This window comes from Pyrus communis, chromosome 11 (assembly GCF_041283825.1).
Source record: "Pyrus communis isolate YQ-2024b chromosome 11, ASM4128382v1, whole genome shotgun sequence".
NCBI classification, from domain to species: Eukaryota; Viridiplantae; Streptophyta; class Magnoliopsida; order Rosales; family Rosaceae; genus Pyrus; species Pyrus communis.
In genome coordinates, this window is record NC_142575.1 from 1,684,453 (window position 1) to 1,702,378 (window position 17,926).

At 37.5% G+C, this 17,926-nt stretch overlaps 2 protein-coding genes, 1 long non-coding RNA gene and 1 pseudogene across 4 annotated transcripts; 1 reads left to right on the forward strand and 3 right to left on the reverse strand.

Annotated features, from left to right (window-relative positions):
- Positions 1-2,672: 2,672 nt before the first annotated feature.
- On the reverse strand, positions 2,673-4,879 carry LOC137742148 (uncharacterized). 2 transcript variants are annotated; one of them, XM_088680481.1, is made up of 3 exons: positions 4,518-4,848; positions 4,328-4,386; positions 2,673-3,349 (listed from the first exon to the last, which is right to left on the reverse strand). In XM_088680481.1, exon 3 carries the CDS (start codon positions 3,299-3,301, stop codon positions 2,888-2,890), a length of 414 nt encoding a protein of 137 aa, XP_088536607.1. In that variant the 5' UTR covers positions 3,302-3,349; positions 4,328-4,386; positions 4,518-4,848; the 3' UTR covers positions 2,673-2,887. The 2 variants fall into 2 exon arrangements, with proteins under 2 accessions (XP_088536607.1, XP_068338015.1); XM_068481914.2 differs by lacking the exon at positions 4,328-4,386 and having other exon boundaries at positions 4,518-4,879.
- A 3,377-nt stretch (positions 4,880-8,256) lies between these two features.
- Positions 8,257-12,014, reverse strand: LOC137743742 (pentatricopeptide repeat-containing protein At5g59600). Its single transcript, XM_068483686.2, has 3 exons — positions 10,197-12,014; positions 9,862-9,936; positions 8,257-8,469 (listed from the first exon to the last, which is right to left on the reverse strand). The coding sequence occupies exon 1, from the start codon at positions 11,843-11,845 to the stop codon at positions 10,226-10,228; it is 1,620 nt and encodes a 539-aa protein (XP_068339787.2). The 5' UTR covers positions 11,846-12,014; the 3' UTR covers positions 8,257-8,469; positions 9,862-9,936; positions 10,197-10,225.
- A 1,214-nt stretch (positions 12,015-13,228) lies between these two features.
- Positions 13,229-17,805, forward strand: LOC137743741 (G-type lectin S-receptor-like serine/threonine-protein kinase LECRK2; annotated as a pseudogene).
- On the reverse strand, positions 14,581-16,469 carry LOC148692645 (uncharacterized). Its single transcript, XR_015952976.1, has 2 exons — positions 16,074-16,469; positions 14,581-15,530 (listed from the first exon to the last, which is right to left on the reverse strand). It is a non-coding gene; the product is annotated as an uncharacterized LOC148692645 (long non-coding RNA).
- Positions 17,806-17,926: the final 121 nt, after the last annotated feature.

Sequence of the window (17,926 nt, forward strand, 5' to 3'; positions counted from 1 at the left end):
GAAGTATCACTGACTGTGATCCTATGTAACTAGTTGTTGATTCGTTTTGAACTAAGAAATAAGTTCTACTCTAAGTGTGAGAGTGAGATATAAGACTTCCTTTTTTTTTTCTTTTTTTATCAAGTTGGAAGTATCACTGACTGTGACCTTATGTAACTAGTTGTTGATTCGTTTTGAACTAAGAAATAAATTCTACTTTAAGTGTGAGAGTGAGATATAAGGTCTTTGTGATGAGTGTGATTGTTATAGAGTTTATCTTTAAAAAGTGAAAAAGTGTCATAACTTTTAAAATTGTTTACTTATTTTATCTCTTTAATACTTAAATATTAGAGTTGTGTACTCAAATATTCTCAACAGTGTTTTCGACCAAAAAGCTCCAACTCAATCTGAATACATGGCCTAATGGGCTTGGATCTGATTGGTTTTCAAGTTCCAAGTCACACTCACCCAACTCAGAATGTCACATTCGAAATAACAGATAGAAATTAGTAAACTTTGGAAGATCTGGAAGAAATCGAAGGATACAACGCCGTTTCTTGGCGCAGTGTTAACCTGACCACCATTCTGCTTATCAGAATTTGGCAGCTCAACCCTTCTCTTGCTCACAGACCCAACTCAAAATCAGATGGGACGAAGAAACGGTTGAAGGAATTCGCAAACGCCCAGACGACTGGAAGGAGGAAGGAATTCACGAACATCTTTTCATCAATATTTTATCGCGTGACGTGATGAGAGGAGGGTTACTAATGATAAACTTTATATGGCTGGTATGATCCACCAGTAACATCATCAATATTATCTGAACTTAATTATCAATACCAAAGGTGCCTATAGATATAGGAAATTTTTAAGGGTAGAGAGACCTGAGACCCCCATTTTTTTTATGAAAATGGGAATTAGTTGTGGTGTCCACACTACATCAAATTTTAACGATCTGAACCATATATTTTACAAGTTACACCTCATAGATCATTCTTGCAAAATATTAGACAAATCAGAAATGTTTAAGAAATCTAATTGGGTTCAAAGAAATTAACGAATACTTTGTTATATAAGAAACAATGAACTTTTATCTTGATAATTAAATAGGCATATGGTTTCGGATTGAATTGAATTTTTGCAAAGATAATCTATGAATCGAGACTTATAAAATAAACGGTTCAGATCGTTAAAATTCGATGGAAAGTGAACCCCACACCTGATCTCTATTTTTTTTTTTTTAAATGAAAATCCCTTTGCATAAAAGACATGTATATTTTGTCCTATTCTCCAACAACTAAGGGGATATACCATAATATATTTTCACGTTACACTAGTCATTCTCCTTGTTTTTTTATTTCTTTTCCTCCCTTCCTGGGTTCATACGTTATTCTTCACCCAAGAGTACTTCACTTGAATCACAAGATTCACAACCACTAGAACCAGTACACCGGCAGTACAACATGTAAATTTCACTAATTAAAATCGTCGAGTGAAAAGTTCACCTCTTCAAGTGCCGGAGAAGCCGTACAAGACAACTTGAAAACCAATGTGATGTCCTAATCGACATTTTCAAGCCAGTACAAAACCTTTAACTGGGATTCTGAGAGCACACCTTATATCACATAATATCGAATTTAATAGCATAAAACTTCACAATCATAGCAGTCAAAACACCCAGCTAGTATCCGCAAGTATGGCCTAGTAACCCATATATGATCCCAGGAATATTATGTTTCCTTTAAAATACACCAAGTACGGATAAAACATGTCCTGCTAACAAACACACATACTACTGGAAAGTGGAAATTACAGAACTTAACCACAAGCGTAATAATTAGAGAGACTGACCGAACACAGGTCCTCCTCGAAGCTAAAACAAAGTCTAAACAACCTTGACTTTCGTTAGTTACTCACTCAAGACTCAACCCTCCATGCATTCTAAAACAAAGTCTAAACAACCTTGACTTCGGTTGGTTACTCACTCAACCCTCCATACATTCTTAGTTTTTAACGTTCGGAAAAAGCTTTGGCTTCAAGAACACAGAATTTGTCACAACCATTCTAAACCAGATACTAACCACCATGCTTTAGCTGTAGCCTCATCTCAAGGCTCAGGAATAAGCATATAGCCCAAAGGTCTGGCCCTAACTAGCTGGTGGAAACTCAAAGCTAATCGTCACCAAATGCGAACTGATCCAGTATAAATCTAGAAAATGTGTGCTGACTATGAACACAATTCCATCATGCACATGTTTAAAGTGTGAGGTCCAAAGAGAGACAAAAAGCCTTCGATGGAAGCCCAACTACCCGCTAATGAAGCAAAACAGCTACATATGAAGAATTGCAACATTTACCAAGTTCAGATGTTATTCCAACAATCCAAAAACAAGTTATATAGGCACCATAAAGTAACAATTCAAAACAAAGTAGATCAGGAGAAGATGAACTCTGCTTGCAGTAATGCCTAAAAAAGTGTCTCTAGCAGAAGCAAGATTGTTCTAATTAGAGGGAAGCGATAAAGCTGATCTTCTCAGAACTGTTCCTCATAAAGAATATAATACAACCTTTTAGTTAAGTTATCTAATATGAATCTATAGATATCTCATTAGTTGCACGAAAGACAGATAACAATGTGAGAGAGAGCAACTGCTTAAATATGTTCCGCAAAATATACAATGCAAAAAATAAGATAGTCAAAATTTAAAATATCATAGCATCATGGAAAACTACATCCAGCAGAATGCATTCCAAATTTCACAATTCAAATAAAAAAGGAATGATGTTCGAAATTACCAAAAGAACAATTAAGCAGAAAAAGAAAAAAGAAACTAGAGATTTACTAGGCCTCACTTCCTGTCCTGTGACTTTTTAGGCAATGAGGAAAGGATGCACAAGTTATCGTCTCTCACTTGCATTCAACACCAGCTTCAGCTGCTCGACGAGGCTTGTTTTTCCGCCTGCTCCCATTATGCCGAAATCCATTAGACTTAGTTGAGTCATCGGTGCTTGATCTTGTTCCATTACCATTTTCCTCCTTAACTGAATCTGACTTCTCCTTCACCTGTGATTGCCGCTTCCTCTTCTTACCATTCTCTGCCGCAGAGGGGCTTTTTACCTCCTTGCTTGAGATACCGGCCTTTCCATTCTCACTATCATCTGCCTCTATTCTTTCAGCTTCTTCTTCATCAATCTCATCTTTTAATGGCTTTTGAGGCCTTCCCCTTCTCTTTTGTGCCGGTATTTTTTCTTCCTCACCGCTACCAGGATCATCATGATTGTTGACAGTTAACCTCTTTCCCTTTCCTCTACCTCTACCCATGATTTCAAAACTCCAGAAAAGAATATTTCATGCAATATAAGTTTTATGCTGCAATGAAAAAAACATACAAATGTTAATTTCACTTATAGTTACTTAAGATACAATTCAGAATCGAGAAATCAATTCATCCCCCCCAATAATCAGTAGGACTCAGGGATAACACAAATTATATGCCATCCTACAAAAACTAGTGGTGCCTTCTCCAAGTATATAACAATCCCGACAATGATGATAAGTAACATAACAACCAACTAAATAGCTAGACAGCATGATGTAAATACATAAGGAACAACCAGTAGCGTATAAAATCAATGCTATAAAACAGCTACTAGCAGGCATCCAATGCTTCTCATAAACAACTAACTCCAGAATATATAGGCAGCTCATAATCTATAAATCTTTTAGGAGTTCAAAATTGTGTAGGTTTTGTTTTCATTTCAAACATCAATAGAAGCAATGACTGCACTTGTTTGATGAAGCATCTTACCATGAAACGCCATAGTAAGTATTAGTCAAATGAAACAAAGAAAAATAGAACTCTAAGTCACTTTACTCAGTTGTTTTGACTTCCAAAAGATGGTATTGGGAACTGTCACTTCTTTTTACACACAAACCAATTAGGCATTAAAGAAAGTTACATATCGAAAACCCCATAAGAGAGACTCTGATTTCAGCCAAATTTTTTAAGTTTGTGTCACTACAAGATATGGGATCTTACATGCCTGGACACCGATTCAAACGATGAACTACTGCTACAAAGATTCAGACTTTTCGGCCAACAAAGTCGAAATTCATACAGGTTTACTCCCAATAGTGAAAACACATCAAAATTAATCACAACAGAACCAAAAAACAGATGAAAAGCCACATCTCCACAAAGACTCGAACTTTCGAAACATGCAAAATCAAAGTAACAAATTTTACTATCTGGAAAATCACACCCAAAAGCACACAGAAACAATCCAAGCAAGATCCATAAGACAGAATGAATCACATACACAATGAAATAGATAGAACTCAACTGACCATCAAAACCATTTCTCGGTTCACGTGTACCATCATATTAAACCATTTCTTTCAATCAGCTTCAACATCCAAGTTCCACAAAATTTTTAAACAGAAAGCAACAAAATACACAGTTTAACGCATATTCCAAATTCCAATCACAAAATGCTAAAAAAAAAAACAAAAAAAATGATAGAGAGAAGAAACTGACCTGTTGTGAGAAAACCAAACACTCAGAATCTATTGAAGTACTCATAGGAAGGTCAGAAAGGACCAAAACCGAGATGCGTTTTTCTCAGTAAGTGATTCGAAGTGAAAAAAAATGGAGATTTTAATGGGCAAAAGTGTGATCTGAGGGTGAAATATTGGATACCCAGATAAAAAAGTTTAGAGATTTGAAGAGACTGGGGATTGGCATGTGAGGCAGGCCAAAGTGCTGCGAACCCAAGAAACTGGTTCGACTTAAACGGGAAGAGAGAGAGAGACAGAGAGAGACAGAGAGCTGAGAAGGAAGGGTGAGAAGAAGAGATATTTGTTGATTGGCTCTGTAGTCTGCGACTCTGTAGACCGAGATGTGTGAGACTGTATGTACGTGTAAGGGTATTTTGGTAATTTGAACTTTATACTTTGCTTTACCATATGAGTTTTCTTTGTTTTAAACTAAGTTCAAAAGTCACGTGCTTAACATCACACTGTGATTTTCAGAAATTAAAAGTCTTTGTTTCCTGGTTATGGTAGTGTGCCAGTCTGTGTGCTTAACAATTAACACTGACCAGTTAGAGCGATTCATAGTCTGATAATTTAATATCGACAAATATATCATAATGTTATTTATTATTGATATGTTTTTTATATTGATGTTTTTGAAATTTCAATTACGTATGAATCAATGCCGTGTCGACATGTTTATCAATGAAAGTTTACATGTCATATCGTGTCGCTTAGGTCGGTATGTCCTTCGTACTAATTGATTTTGTTGTTGGTTTGAGAATCCTCCTTTTTTTGACTTGTTATTTGAAAATTGTTGTAATCAAGTTGTTGCTCTTTTATTTTGTACAAATTCTTCAAATCATATATCAAAGCTATCGTTTCTCTTAAAAAAATTTACATAACAAATAACTAACGATGTGAAAATTATCTTATTATCATGCTTGACTGGTCAAGGAGTTTGACCCAAGTTTTTCATGTTCTTAGCAAGGAGGATAAAAAATGAAAAGTAATAAGCCTTCTTAGATGACGATGAATAATTTGTGTGATTAAAAATTTTGTTTTTCTTTGAAAAGGGTCTTAGATACGGATACGATGAGAGTTTTAGGAAATGTTTCTGCCCAAAAAAAAGCAAAGAGTGTTTTAGGCAGTGTCATCATTTATTTTAATGAGTTATTTACTTGTTTGGTCCGTGAATTAAAACTTTTACAATCCCAACTATTTAACATTTCTTCGGCTCTTTATGCATCTTCGATTACACATTTGGCGATTTTGGAATCCTTCGTATAAACGTATGAGAAATGCGAAGGAGAGTCTTTCAATAGTGAGGCTTTCTATAGACTCTCTGTCATCTTATATTTTTGACACAATATTTATAATGTTGGGACAAAAATTGACGTTAAACTGTGAGGTGACAGAAAGTCCACAGAAGGTCCAACTTTAAGAGAATCTTTGTAGAGTTCTATTTTAAGAGAATTCACTTAGCATTTCTCTAAACGTATATTTTCTGCCCTTATCTGCATTAAATAAAGGAATTTTTTTTCATTTAGTATTGAGAAGTTTTCAATTTTAAGTCACAAAAGTAGATGATTCATTAAAGTGAACCACTTCATATGCCGTAGAGCTATTGATTGAACTTGTGATAGCTGTATGATTTGAAAAATTACCCAGATACAATGAATAAGCAGGAATTAGGCACCCAATTTTAAGTTCAACCAATCATTGTTTTAAAACTTTTAAATTCTATAGGTTAATCAATTTTATTCCACAAATACCCTTATTGAGAGCCGAAGTAATATTAATAAGTTCACCCAACTATTATTTTTTATTTTTTGTTTTTGACCAACAATGTTATCTATCCTAAAGAGGTGAATGAGTGGGCTAACCCAACTATTTTTTAAAAAAATTTAAAAACTCTAAAAGCTACCCCAATTTTGAAGAGTGATTGAGGGACTCTTTTGTTTGTGTTTTTTCCACATATTCATTTTTATTTCCTACACACCTTTATTAATTTTTGTCATTGATCTTTTTTAATTCATTCGATCTGACGACCAAAAATTAAAAGGAGTATGTGAAAAGTAAAAATTGGTGTGTGAATAGTATTGTCCTTCTCTCACCTCCAAGAGTGTTCAGAAAGAGAAGTTGAGTGGGAATAGGAATAACTGGAAGGGTAATATTAGGAAGACCAAATTTTTAATTCAAATTTATAAACTATATGATGTGTTACTACTAGGAAATAAGCACGTTAATCAACACTTAAGTTATAATCCAACGATCAACGATCACGTTATATGATTTATAAAATACAATTTAAATAGGTAGTCTCTCTAACATTACTCTTATGTTTAAGGGTAAAATAAGAAATTCAAGTTTCATAAAAATTTTGGATGAACTTAACTTAAAGTTGGGTGCCGATGAAGTCACCCTTTCAATAAAAAAATAAAAAATAAAGCAATAGTTATTTCAGGTAGCTCCCAAATACCAACCAAGCAAGAGGGAAAATTATAATACCACTTTCCTTATTATATTTTCCTAAACTAGTAAGTGGCAATTATTAGATAGGTTTGCCTCTCAGATAGTCGCTAGATAGAAAGTAGTAGCATACGAATTTTAAAAGACATTGAATGGTATTTATTTGTTTGCATAAATGGCTAGATAAATCGAATAGAAGAGTGCCTTAAAAGGCATTGAATGGAGGAATGAGATGTTGATATTGTATTTAAATGGTTTAAGAATATTATGAATAGCCGTTAGTACTACAGTCACGTAGTAATTTTTTAAGGATAAATCTTACATTTAACTTTTATGAATAGCGAGTTCTATACCGTATTATTGTGATTGATTCCTGATGTGGTTTAATAAGATCAGGAAAGAAAAGAAGAATTGTAGATATTGGATTTGAAGATGAATATTGTGGGTAATATCATTGTTGGTAAGCTTTATTAAGGTCAAATTTTGCTTTACTTTGTTCTATTTTGTAGTAATGTGTACGTTTTCATAAGACCTTTTTGGTTAGGAAGAGAGGTGATCTTGCAACAAACCTTATCTACTCAGCTAAATTTGGCAAGCCATATCCCTAATTCCATGCCTTCAACTTTGTATGCAATAGCCACTTCTTCTACATTAAGGTCATTTTTGAGAGAAACACTAGGGTTCTGCGGTTCCCGCCGCACACAAAAAATGATGCTCATCCATATTCCGGTGTTTCAGTTTTCTCTTCTTGACATAGTCGAACAAGAGACGTGATCCACTCACGATTCTTCTAAACACAAGAATTTGGCTCCCTAGATAGATACCATTTTGAAGGGCATTCCTTTACAATTTGAGGCATAGTACCTCCTTTTGTGAAACTTCTATGAACTAAGATGGTGACTCTTATAAGTGGCCGACATAACTGGATCAAAGCTATAACATCTTGCCAAAGTTCATAGAATATTCATATTTCACATTGAAAAACAACAAACTTATATAGTTTTATCTCTATATGAATATAAGACGAGAGAAAATTGATTAAAATGGTTTGGACATATGAAACAAAGACCTACAAATATCTCGGTTAGAAAATACAATTATGAGACAGAAGCTCAGAGCAAAAAGGTAAAGGAAGACTTAATGCAAAACTAAGTGCAGTGACATTCTTAGATTCGTTCAATCGATCTATATATGAATCCCCTATTTTTTTTTTCTTTGACTTAATGGTAGGTTTTATTTTTAAACTCTAACTTTTGCAAAAAGCCAACCAAGAAAAGAACCAAATTGATTTGATATATTAATGGATGACAGCCAGCTGCATGCATCTTATGACAATCCTTTGTGCAATTTTGTCTAAAGTATGGATAAGAACTAGACAACACATGAAAACAATCCTCATGTTTTCTCTTTAGTAATTTCCAAACATGGTTTGAGAACTTTAAGTTCATATCTGTCTTTTGACTTTCTTGCTAACCCATTGTTTTCTGCACAACATGGAAAGAAAGACTAATTAGTATGCAGAAATCATGTACCTTAGAGTATACACATTAACCGAAACTACACAACTCCCGCCTTCAATGAAATTGGGGTCCTTCATTCTCAACAAGGTGAAAAGATTCCAACCCTAATTTGTAAGTGATTGCACGTTTTCAGAGTTTATCTTAATAAAACAAATGAGAGATTAGTTCGTAGAGGTTTTTCTTAACACTCGAAACATTTAAGGCAAAATTTGCACAAATAGTATCGGAATATAATTATGGGGACATCAAACAGGCAATAAGCCGTATATATAACACGATATGAGTGCCTTGTTTGGAATCGCTACAGCAATAAACACTTCTTCTCATAAGCACTTATACTAGAAGGGTTTTTGTTATAAACATGTCTTCCTAAAGCACACAATAGGTGTTCCTCATAAAGCACTTTTGCAACCCATACATGCTTTCAAATTTTTCTTCCAAACATAATCAAAAGCGCTTTTGATTGTCAAGCCGTTTTGAAAACAATAAAAACAGGCCAAAGTGTCCCCTTCAATTATAATTTTTTATTGAAAATTTATAACTGATTCTATTCGTGCACATTTTTCACAAATTACATGGAACTTTTGTGCATGTGGGTCTTGAAACAAAACAAAATCAACGCGTGAGTAGATAAAATGGTTCAAAAGAGACCTCCACACCCCTCCATTGGACAACCACCACACCATGCAAGGCATGGTTTCTTATATTCCAAGCCTCTTTAGGACCTTTTTAAGGCATGCAATTATTGGAAGAGTGGGTGATTTTAGGACCTTTTTTGGGACCCTTTTGATCTTTCTTCAAAATATTTTCATTAATTATGGAGGTTTAGAGAATTCATAAGCAACCTTTTGTCCCTATTAAACAAAGTCATTCCTAATTGCACTTTTTCCATCCAAATTTTTCACATGTTTTCTTTCAAGTCCTAAACAATTCAGAAAGTGTGATCCCCAAGCCAAGGGAGCAAAACATGCATTGACTCAAAGCCACATATCTGAAACGCAACACTGCTACAGATGCAGTTCCAGTTTCATGAGTATGAAGTACAGAGATATATTGAAAGACATTCTTCGGCATAGCAAAATCAACAATTCATCTGCTTATGAACAAGTTGTACTAATTACTTATGCCGTGTGTTGGGAGTGTTTATTTGGATTATCTAATCAATCTTCAGTAATACTTAAATCAAACAAATGGATTAGTTATATGGTGTCAAACTTGTTTTCAAACATTAGTGGCTTAAAGGGTTATAATTGTATACTTTGTTTTCGGAAAACTGTTTTGAGGCATTAAGGAACGAACAAAAGAATGTAAGCCAGAATCTGAATTGTAAACCTGTAACTCGAGGTTGAGTAGTACCTGTACTTGTTCAGCCGCCAAGTTCAACAGTTCATGTTTAGATTCACCATCCGCTTCTCCGTTTTGATCTTGTGTCTACATACACAAAATTCATCTGGGATGATGAGTAGCTTGGAAAAGAAGGGTATCAAGCAGTGAAAAAGAAGAGTATTTTTGGAGTTTGTTTCCAATGCGGTCAAATTCATAAACTTCATGCCTTTGAAAACTGAATGGATCAATGGCGTCGATACAAAATTTTGGAAAATCAATTCAGTTGTACAAGAGATGTCTTTTGTGAAAACAAAAGGGCTTATGTGACGATCTTCTGAACTGATACTATATTATTAGAGGCACACCTTGGATACACACTCTCTTGACTTCTTTTCTACTGCAAGTCTGACAAAGCCATCCCTTTATCGAGCCAACTAAATCCACGTTGCTTGAGAATCTTCCTCTGCTTCATCACCATCCTTACCTTCTCAACCTCTTCCCATTCTCCGTCAGCAGCATAGATATTCGAAAGTGTTACAAAACCTCCAGGTCTCTTTAACTCCATTTTTAGAATAGCTTCAGCCATCATTTTAGCAAGATCTCTTCTTCCATGGACTTTGCAACCGTTGAAAAAGGCTCCAATGATAGATTCAGTGACTTCTATAGGCATTCCCTTAACCAATTCGTAAGCTGCGACCATCTTTCCTGACCGACACAAGAGATCAACAACACAAGCATAATGTTCTGTACCTGGCTCAACTCCATGACACACCTTCATGGACTTGAAAATCTTTAAACCTTTCTCTACATAACCACTGTGGCTGCACGCAGAAAGTACGCATGTCAAAGTCACTTCATTTAACTGCACTCCTTCTGCTTGCATTCTTTCAAAAAGCTCTATGGAGGAATCAACCATACCGTACTTACCATAACATCCAATCAATGCATTCCATGATGCAATGTTATTTACAGGATTCTGGTAAAATACACTTCGAGCATTTTTCACACTGCCACATTTTGAGTACATATCAATAAGAGCACTAGCAACAAACACATTTACGTCAAAGTCCATCCTGTAGATCAATCCATGAATTTCTCTCCCTCTTTGAATTGAACCAATGATCCCACAAGCTGGTAGCAACCCTGTGATAGTCACGAGGTTCACCTTAATTCCAGACACCAACATCATCCTGAACAGTTTAAATGCTTCATCAGCATGTTGGCCTTGGGTAAAACCTGAAATCAACGCATTCCAAGTAACCAAATCAGGAACCGATCCTTCTTTAGTCATCCTAGACAGAAGTGCATATGCTCGATTTGTATCTCCACACCGAGCAAACCCCGCTATCATTGCATTCCATGTGAAATCATTCGGTTCCAATCCATCCAACCTCATCCTCTCAAACAAGAGGAGCGCTTGATCAGTCTTTCCTATGTTAAAATACCCGCATATCATCGACGTCCAAGAAACAACGTCTCTGTCGAGCATCCTATCAAACACGCGACGAGCATAACACAAACTTCCGCATTTATAATACATGTCAATCAAGGCATTTGCCAAAGATACATCCTTTTCAAAACCAAGTTTATTCACCACAGCATGAACTTCCTTTCCCTTGTTCAAATCCATCAAACCAACACAAACTTTAAGCACGACAGGAAACGTGAACTTGTTGCCAACAATTCCCAACTCTTGCATCAAATAAAAGTACCCAATAGCGTCCTCAAACTGACCATTAAACGCCGACGCCAAAACCAGCCAGTTCAACGCGAAAACGTTTGGCTTGGGAATTTTATCAAACGTTTGGTGTGCGTACCCAACATCCCCACAACCAGCATACATCCCCACAAGCTTTGAACTCAAAGATAACAAATTCATGTCCACCCCACTGGCTAACAGCACCGCATGAATTTGCTTGCCTTGTCTCAGAGCCTTTGCTTTCATGCATTTCTGCAAAAGCAAAGCCAAGTCGTCTGGAGACAACTTGAATGTCGAAAAAGATGGTATTTTCATAATCTTATGTTCAGCTAAAAGATACAACTTCTGGGAAAGCAAGTTCCTTTACTTCCATGGTGGGTTGAGATTTTCTTTTCACAATTTTCGGTCTTGTTTTTTAAAATTTCGTTCTTTCTTGGTGTCTGTCTTCGCAGCCAATGCATACGAGAGTTGGGTAAAATGAAACAATTTTCGATAATCATTTCGTTTTTAATTTGTAGGTGTTTTTTTTTTTTTTAATTCCAAAAATACGAATCAATACACTATCGTAATGCATTTGATTAGAAACTTAAAGAAAAACTTATAAGTATATCAACTGATCATGTTCCTGACACACTTAAAAAATTTTCATTTGAAGGATGTGGTAAGTAATATGTGAAAAATTAGGCACGGAGACGGATAGTAGGGTTGGGGAATAAACAAAGAAGAAATGAATAATTTAAAATCGTTGCTAGTTGTTGGTTTCTAATTTTTATTGTGTGTGCTTTTTCTTATATATTATCCCATGTCTCATTAGGGCGTCATTTCTTCACTCTATATCTACCTTTTATCTCTAAAAAAAAACTTAAAAATTAAAAACTAACAAAATGGTTACTTAACGTGCCCTAAGGTATACGTTTTCTCATACTAATGACTTCGTAAACTTGATATCAACACGGAGTTTAAGTTTTGTGGAACCGGAAAGAATTTGAGTTCATTTTTAATTCCAGGTGCATTTGATCTACACGTGTGACTTCATAAAGTTATGCACTTCTTATTCTCAAGCGATGCTTTATCTAATCTAAATTACGGGAATGAGGGATTTCAAGCTCAGGTACGGGATATGAGGAATTCAAACTTAGGTGGAGGATTAAAATCATACTATTCTAGCCAACTTGACCACATGTCAGCTTTTATAAACTTAGTTGAATTGTGAAATTTTGTGGACCATGCAGGATTTTAGAGTGTAAACTGTAGAAGGTTCATTTACCAAACTCAATTACAGATCACTTCCTTCAGAAAAGCTTCAAAAACAAGGAATAAAGGTTCGTCCGGTCTTTCTCAAGAAAATTCCAAGCTTTCTCACTTATCATGGTGTTTCACGTTTGAGATGAAAACTAATAGAAGCAAAATGTGATTCATGCCTTCGTTCAAACATGCAAAAAGAAAATCTGCTCACACGTAAAACTTTCTCAATCGCACTGAATTGCCGAAAAAAGGAGGCTCAAAGGTGAAAATCTGACATGAAAGTTTTATTTGATTGTTGACGAGCACCATCTTACACTGTTACATGGGAAACAAAATTTAAGTCGTTGTATTCGTCAACTCGACCGTGCATAAATAGTTGATGATTTTAGCCTGTTTGTTGAAGATTTTACTAGTGTGATCAGTTTGGAGCAAATTATCCTCACCTGAATTACAATGTCTTTTGATGTGCTATATCCTCTCTGCTTCATCCTTTTCTTGTTTTCCCCAATTTCCGCCATAGCTCAAACTTATAGAAACATGTCTTTAGGCTCATCACTCACTGCACAAAATAATAATTCAGCAATCTGGAAATCACCATCTGGTGAATTTGCTTTTGGTTTTCGACAGATTGGAAACGACGGTTTCTTACTAGCCATCTGGTTCAATAAAGGTACCAGATAAAACCGTAGTGTGGTCAGCCAATGGAAATAGTCTTGTGGCGCAAGGATCCAAAGGTGAACTCACTGCTGTTGGCCTGTTGCTGCTCAATGATATCGTGACAGGCAAAGACACGTTGGTTGCTTCAGTAGGTACTGGGGTTGTTACCTACGCAGCCATGCTAGACACTGGAAATTTTGTGCTGGCCAACGCACATTCGAACAGTTTGTGGGAGAGTTTTGGTCATCCAACCGATACAATCCTACCCACACAGACAATTAATCAATGTAGCAGACTATATGCTCCCTATACGTCAACAAATTACTTGACGGGTAGATTTCTGCTTACACTAGAATCTGATGGAAATCTCAAGCTTTCTACAACAAATTTCCCCCAAGATTATCCCTATTACGGTTATTGGAATTACACCGATACTCTGCATAGTGGCTTTCAGGTCATCTTCAACCAGTCTGACTCTGTTTACCTCACTGCAACAAATGGAACAATACTCAAGGTGGTATTACCCTACACATTTTCGAACCAAGATTTATACCAGAGAGCAACTCTTTACTATGAATCTATGATGGAGTCTTGAGGTACTATGTATTTCGGAGAAGCAATGACTCAAGTGGCGGAACATGGTCTGCATTGTTCTTCATTCCCTCGAACATCTGCATGAGTATCATGCAAAAGCAAGGCGGGGGAGCATGTGGCTTCAACAGCTTATGTAATCAAAACCAAGGTCGACCGATTTGCCAGTGCCCATCTGGTTATACCTTGATGGATCCACATGATGCGTTGAAAGGCTGCAAACCGAACTTTGTTCCACATAGCTGTGTTGGGGCCTCGTCAGAGAGTGATCTTTTCTATATACAGCAGATGCAAAATGCGAATTGTCAGGCATCTCAATATGACGAGTTTTATGGTGTAACTGTGGATTGGTGCAGGCAGGCATGCATGCCTAGCCGATTGTTTATGTGACGTTGCCAGTTACAGAATTAGTATGTGTTTTCTGAAGGCAATCCCTCTTCTCAATGGGAGGATATGACACGCCCCAACCCCGATATTCCCTGAATACCAGGATAGGCACGTGCTGGCCGACACCCGAAGGTGACGAAAGCCATTTATTGAGTGCAAATGCTGAAAACAAAGGATAAATAAGGCTTATAAATATAAAAGAATAATGAATATGCAAATAAGGACCGTGTTCAGAGCACACCTCTAATCTAGAACACTAAAAGAAAATAATATAAAATTGAATGAAACAAAGGAGTGGGTCCTACACCAAGAGGACTCGAAGATGCCGATGCAGAAGTGCCTGGACGTCGGGATTGTATGCCTCGATTCTAAGTCCTGAAGGGGGCGCAAAACAAACATGAGTGGACCAAGTTGATATATATATAATAAAACAGTTATCAACATACTAACCCCCAGGTTTTATGAAAACACATATATAATGATAAACATAGGTTTTCCGAAACCTAGCATGTCGTGCAATGTCTCAAATCATCGTTCGCATAAAATAATAATCACTAGTGAATGTCCAATATAACACTTCAGGCCCCATGCCGGCTCCCCGTCTCTGAGCACACAGTCAGAGGAAAATGCACTTCAGGCCCCTTGCCGGCTCCCCGTCTCTGAGCAGACAGTCAGAGGAAAACACACTCCAGGCCCTATGCCAACACCAAACCGTCGCCCGGGACGGACCGGATCTATCCCTACGTCCCGTAGCGGAAGGGACCACTAGGTAAGTACAAAACCAGTGAACATACATATATTGAAAATCAACTTCATAGTATAAAGTCATCCATCATCTATACTATAAAGAGGTGTTCTAAACATGTTCTAAATATCATATCGTCATCCATCAGATATGCTATAAGAACATGGGTTATAGGAAAAATAGTAATAATTCAAACTAACCTTAGTAAGCATGTTATCTCAAAACGTTTCATAAAACATAATCGTAAAGTCATGCTTTTCTGTGTATGCAATTCTACCATTAAAACATGCATTTTTAGAAGGGGTCCACTCACAGTACTTCGCCGTCGAAAAGCCACGCCACTAGCGAAGACGGAAACGCCACAAATAATCGCCCCTAAGCACATAAATGGTACATTTAGTCAAACTCTACTCAAACGAATGAATTTGGGAAAACGGACATCGGAAACGGGTTCAGAACGTCGAAATTAGCCTAGGAGGGGTCTCGCACGAAAACCCAAAAAGTCAACGGTCAAAGTCAACGTTGACCATTGACCGGGTCCACGGGTCACGGGTTAACTGGTCATGGGTCAGGGTCACGGGTTTGGGCTTTAGGGTTTTGGGTTAGGGTAATTGGGTTTAGGTTTTAGGTGGGTTGGGTTTGGGTTAGAAGGAAAGTGGGTTTGGGTTTGAAACCTCATGGCCCAAAGGCCTTTAAAACAAAATAAAAAATAAAAATGTTGGGTTGGGCTGCCCAGGGTTTTGAGCTTGGCAGGAAAGGCCCAAAGGCCTTGGGTTTGGAGTTCGCCGGATTCCAAGGAGGGAGAAGGCCGGATTTCGGCCGGAGATTTCCCAAGCTCCGTTGGAGCTCAAAACTCAACCAAAACATGTCATTCAATATACCAAAACGAAGCCCCGAAGGTAAGGAATCGAAATATACCCTTGGTTTCCGTCATCGTGGTCGGAGTTGGCCGGAAAACAGCTTGGAAGCCACGGGCGTCCGCCGGAAACTCGCACGCCGGCCAACTCGCCATGGTTTGGCCGGAAATCGCCTCGAAAGGGATGGTGCTCGCGCGGAAAACTGGGAAATGTCTCCGGGGTGGTTTCTTCGTGGTTTGACGTCCAAAACACAACCACGGGGTTAGAAAAGAGTTATAGGTGTGGGCATGGGTGTGTGTTTGTGTGTGTGTGGGTGTGTTCTGCTCGGAGAAAAGAGCACCGAGAGGAGGGGGAAAGAGAGAGCACGGAGGAAGAAAGAGAGAAGAGAGGAGAAGACTTTTCAGAAAAAAAAAGAAAAGAAAAGGGAAAGGGAAGGAACCGGGGGACAAAAACAGGGGGTGGGCCCTTTGGGCTCACCAATTAAGGTTAAAAAACAATTTTAAAAAAGAAGGTATCCCCAAATTTAGTGAAAATACAAAAATACCTATTTTCTTACGTAAATCCCGGGACGGGTTCTTACAGGATAGACCCCAGTTATAATGGAAAAGCTTTCATCAAAATAAGAAAAGACAATTCTACTTTGGGATCAGCTGGTGCCGCGAAGACCAAAAGGAAGAAAGAATATGATTCAACTTTGATTGTTGCCGGATCAGTGCTCCTGAGTAGTTTGGGGGTTCTCAACTTCCGCTTGCCATTAATAACCTATATGGTTGTTTCTAGCGTATATTCTAGAAAACCTAAGGCAATTCGATCTAATCCAATCATGTCAGGCATGAACTTGAAGTGTTTCACATCTGAGGGGATCAAAGATGCTACGAACAAATTCTAGGAAGAAATAGGACGCGGTGCATCTGCAACAGTTTTTAAAGGAGTTTTGGCATCCGATAATGGGATTGGAAAGTGTGTTGCTGTCAAAAGTTTAGACGCGAAGGTTAGAGGAAATGATGTGGAATTCAATGCTGAAGTGAGTGCAATTGGCAGAACAAGTCACAGAAATTTAGTCCTGCTACTTGGGTTTTGTGACGAGGGTGAACACTGAATGCTTGTGTACGAGTTCATGAGCAACGGATCTTTAGCGAGCTATGTTTTTGGAGAGTTGAGGCCAAAGTGGTTCCAGAGAAGGCATATTGCCTTGGGAATTGCAAGAGGGCTCTTGTATTTGCACGAGAAGTGCAGCAGCCAAATTGTACAATGTGACATCAAGCCTCAAAATATTCTTCTCGACGACTCTTTCACCGCAAGACTTTCTGACTTTGGATTGGCCAAGCTATTGAGAATGGACCAGACTTGAACCACGACTGCAATCAGGGGAACGAAAAGGTATGTGGCTCCGGAATGGTTCAAAAACTTGCCTATCGCAGTGAAGGTGGATGTTTACAGCTTTGGCATTTTGTCGTTGGAGATTATTTGCTGCCGGAAGAAATTTGAAGAAAACGCCGAGGATGAAAATCAAATGATATTAGCGGATTGGGCGTACGATTCCCATAAGCAAAACAAACTGCACCTTCTATTTCCCAATGACAGTGAGCCCATGGAAGCCATCAAGGAGATGGAGAAGTACGTGATGATTGCAATGCGGTGCATCGAGGAGGATCCATTGTTGAGGCCCACGATGAAGAATGTCACACTTATGCTTGAAGGTACTGTTGAAGTCTCATTTCCACCTGATCCATCCTCGTTCATAAATTCGACATTTTAAGTGCTTGCAGTATAATTTCATATTTTTATGTTTGATTTTCACGGGTTACAGTTTAAGCCATGAGTTTGGTGAGTCAGATAGTCCTTAATCTGCGGTAATTAATGTATTACTATGATAAACCTCATGCAAGATTGAATCCTCAATAATATATAAAA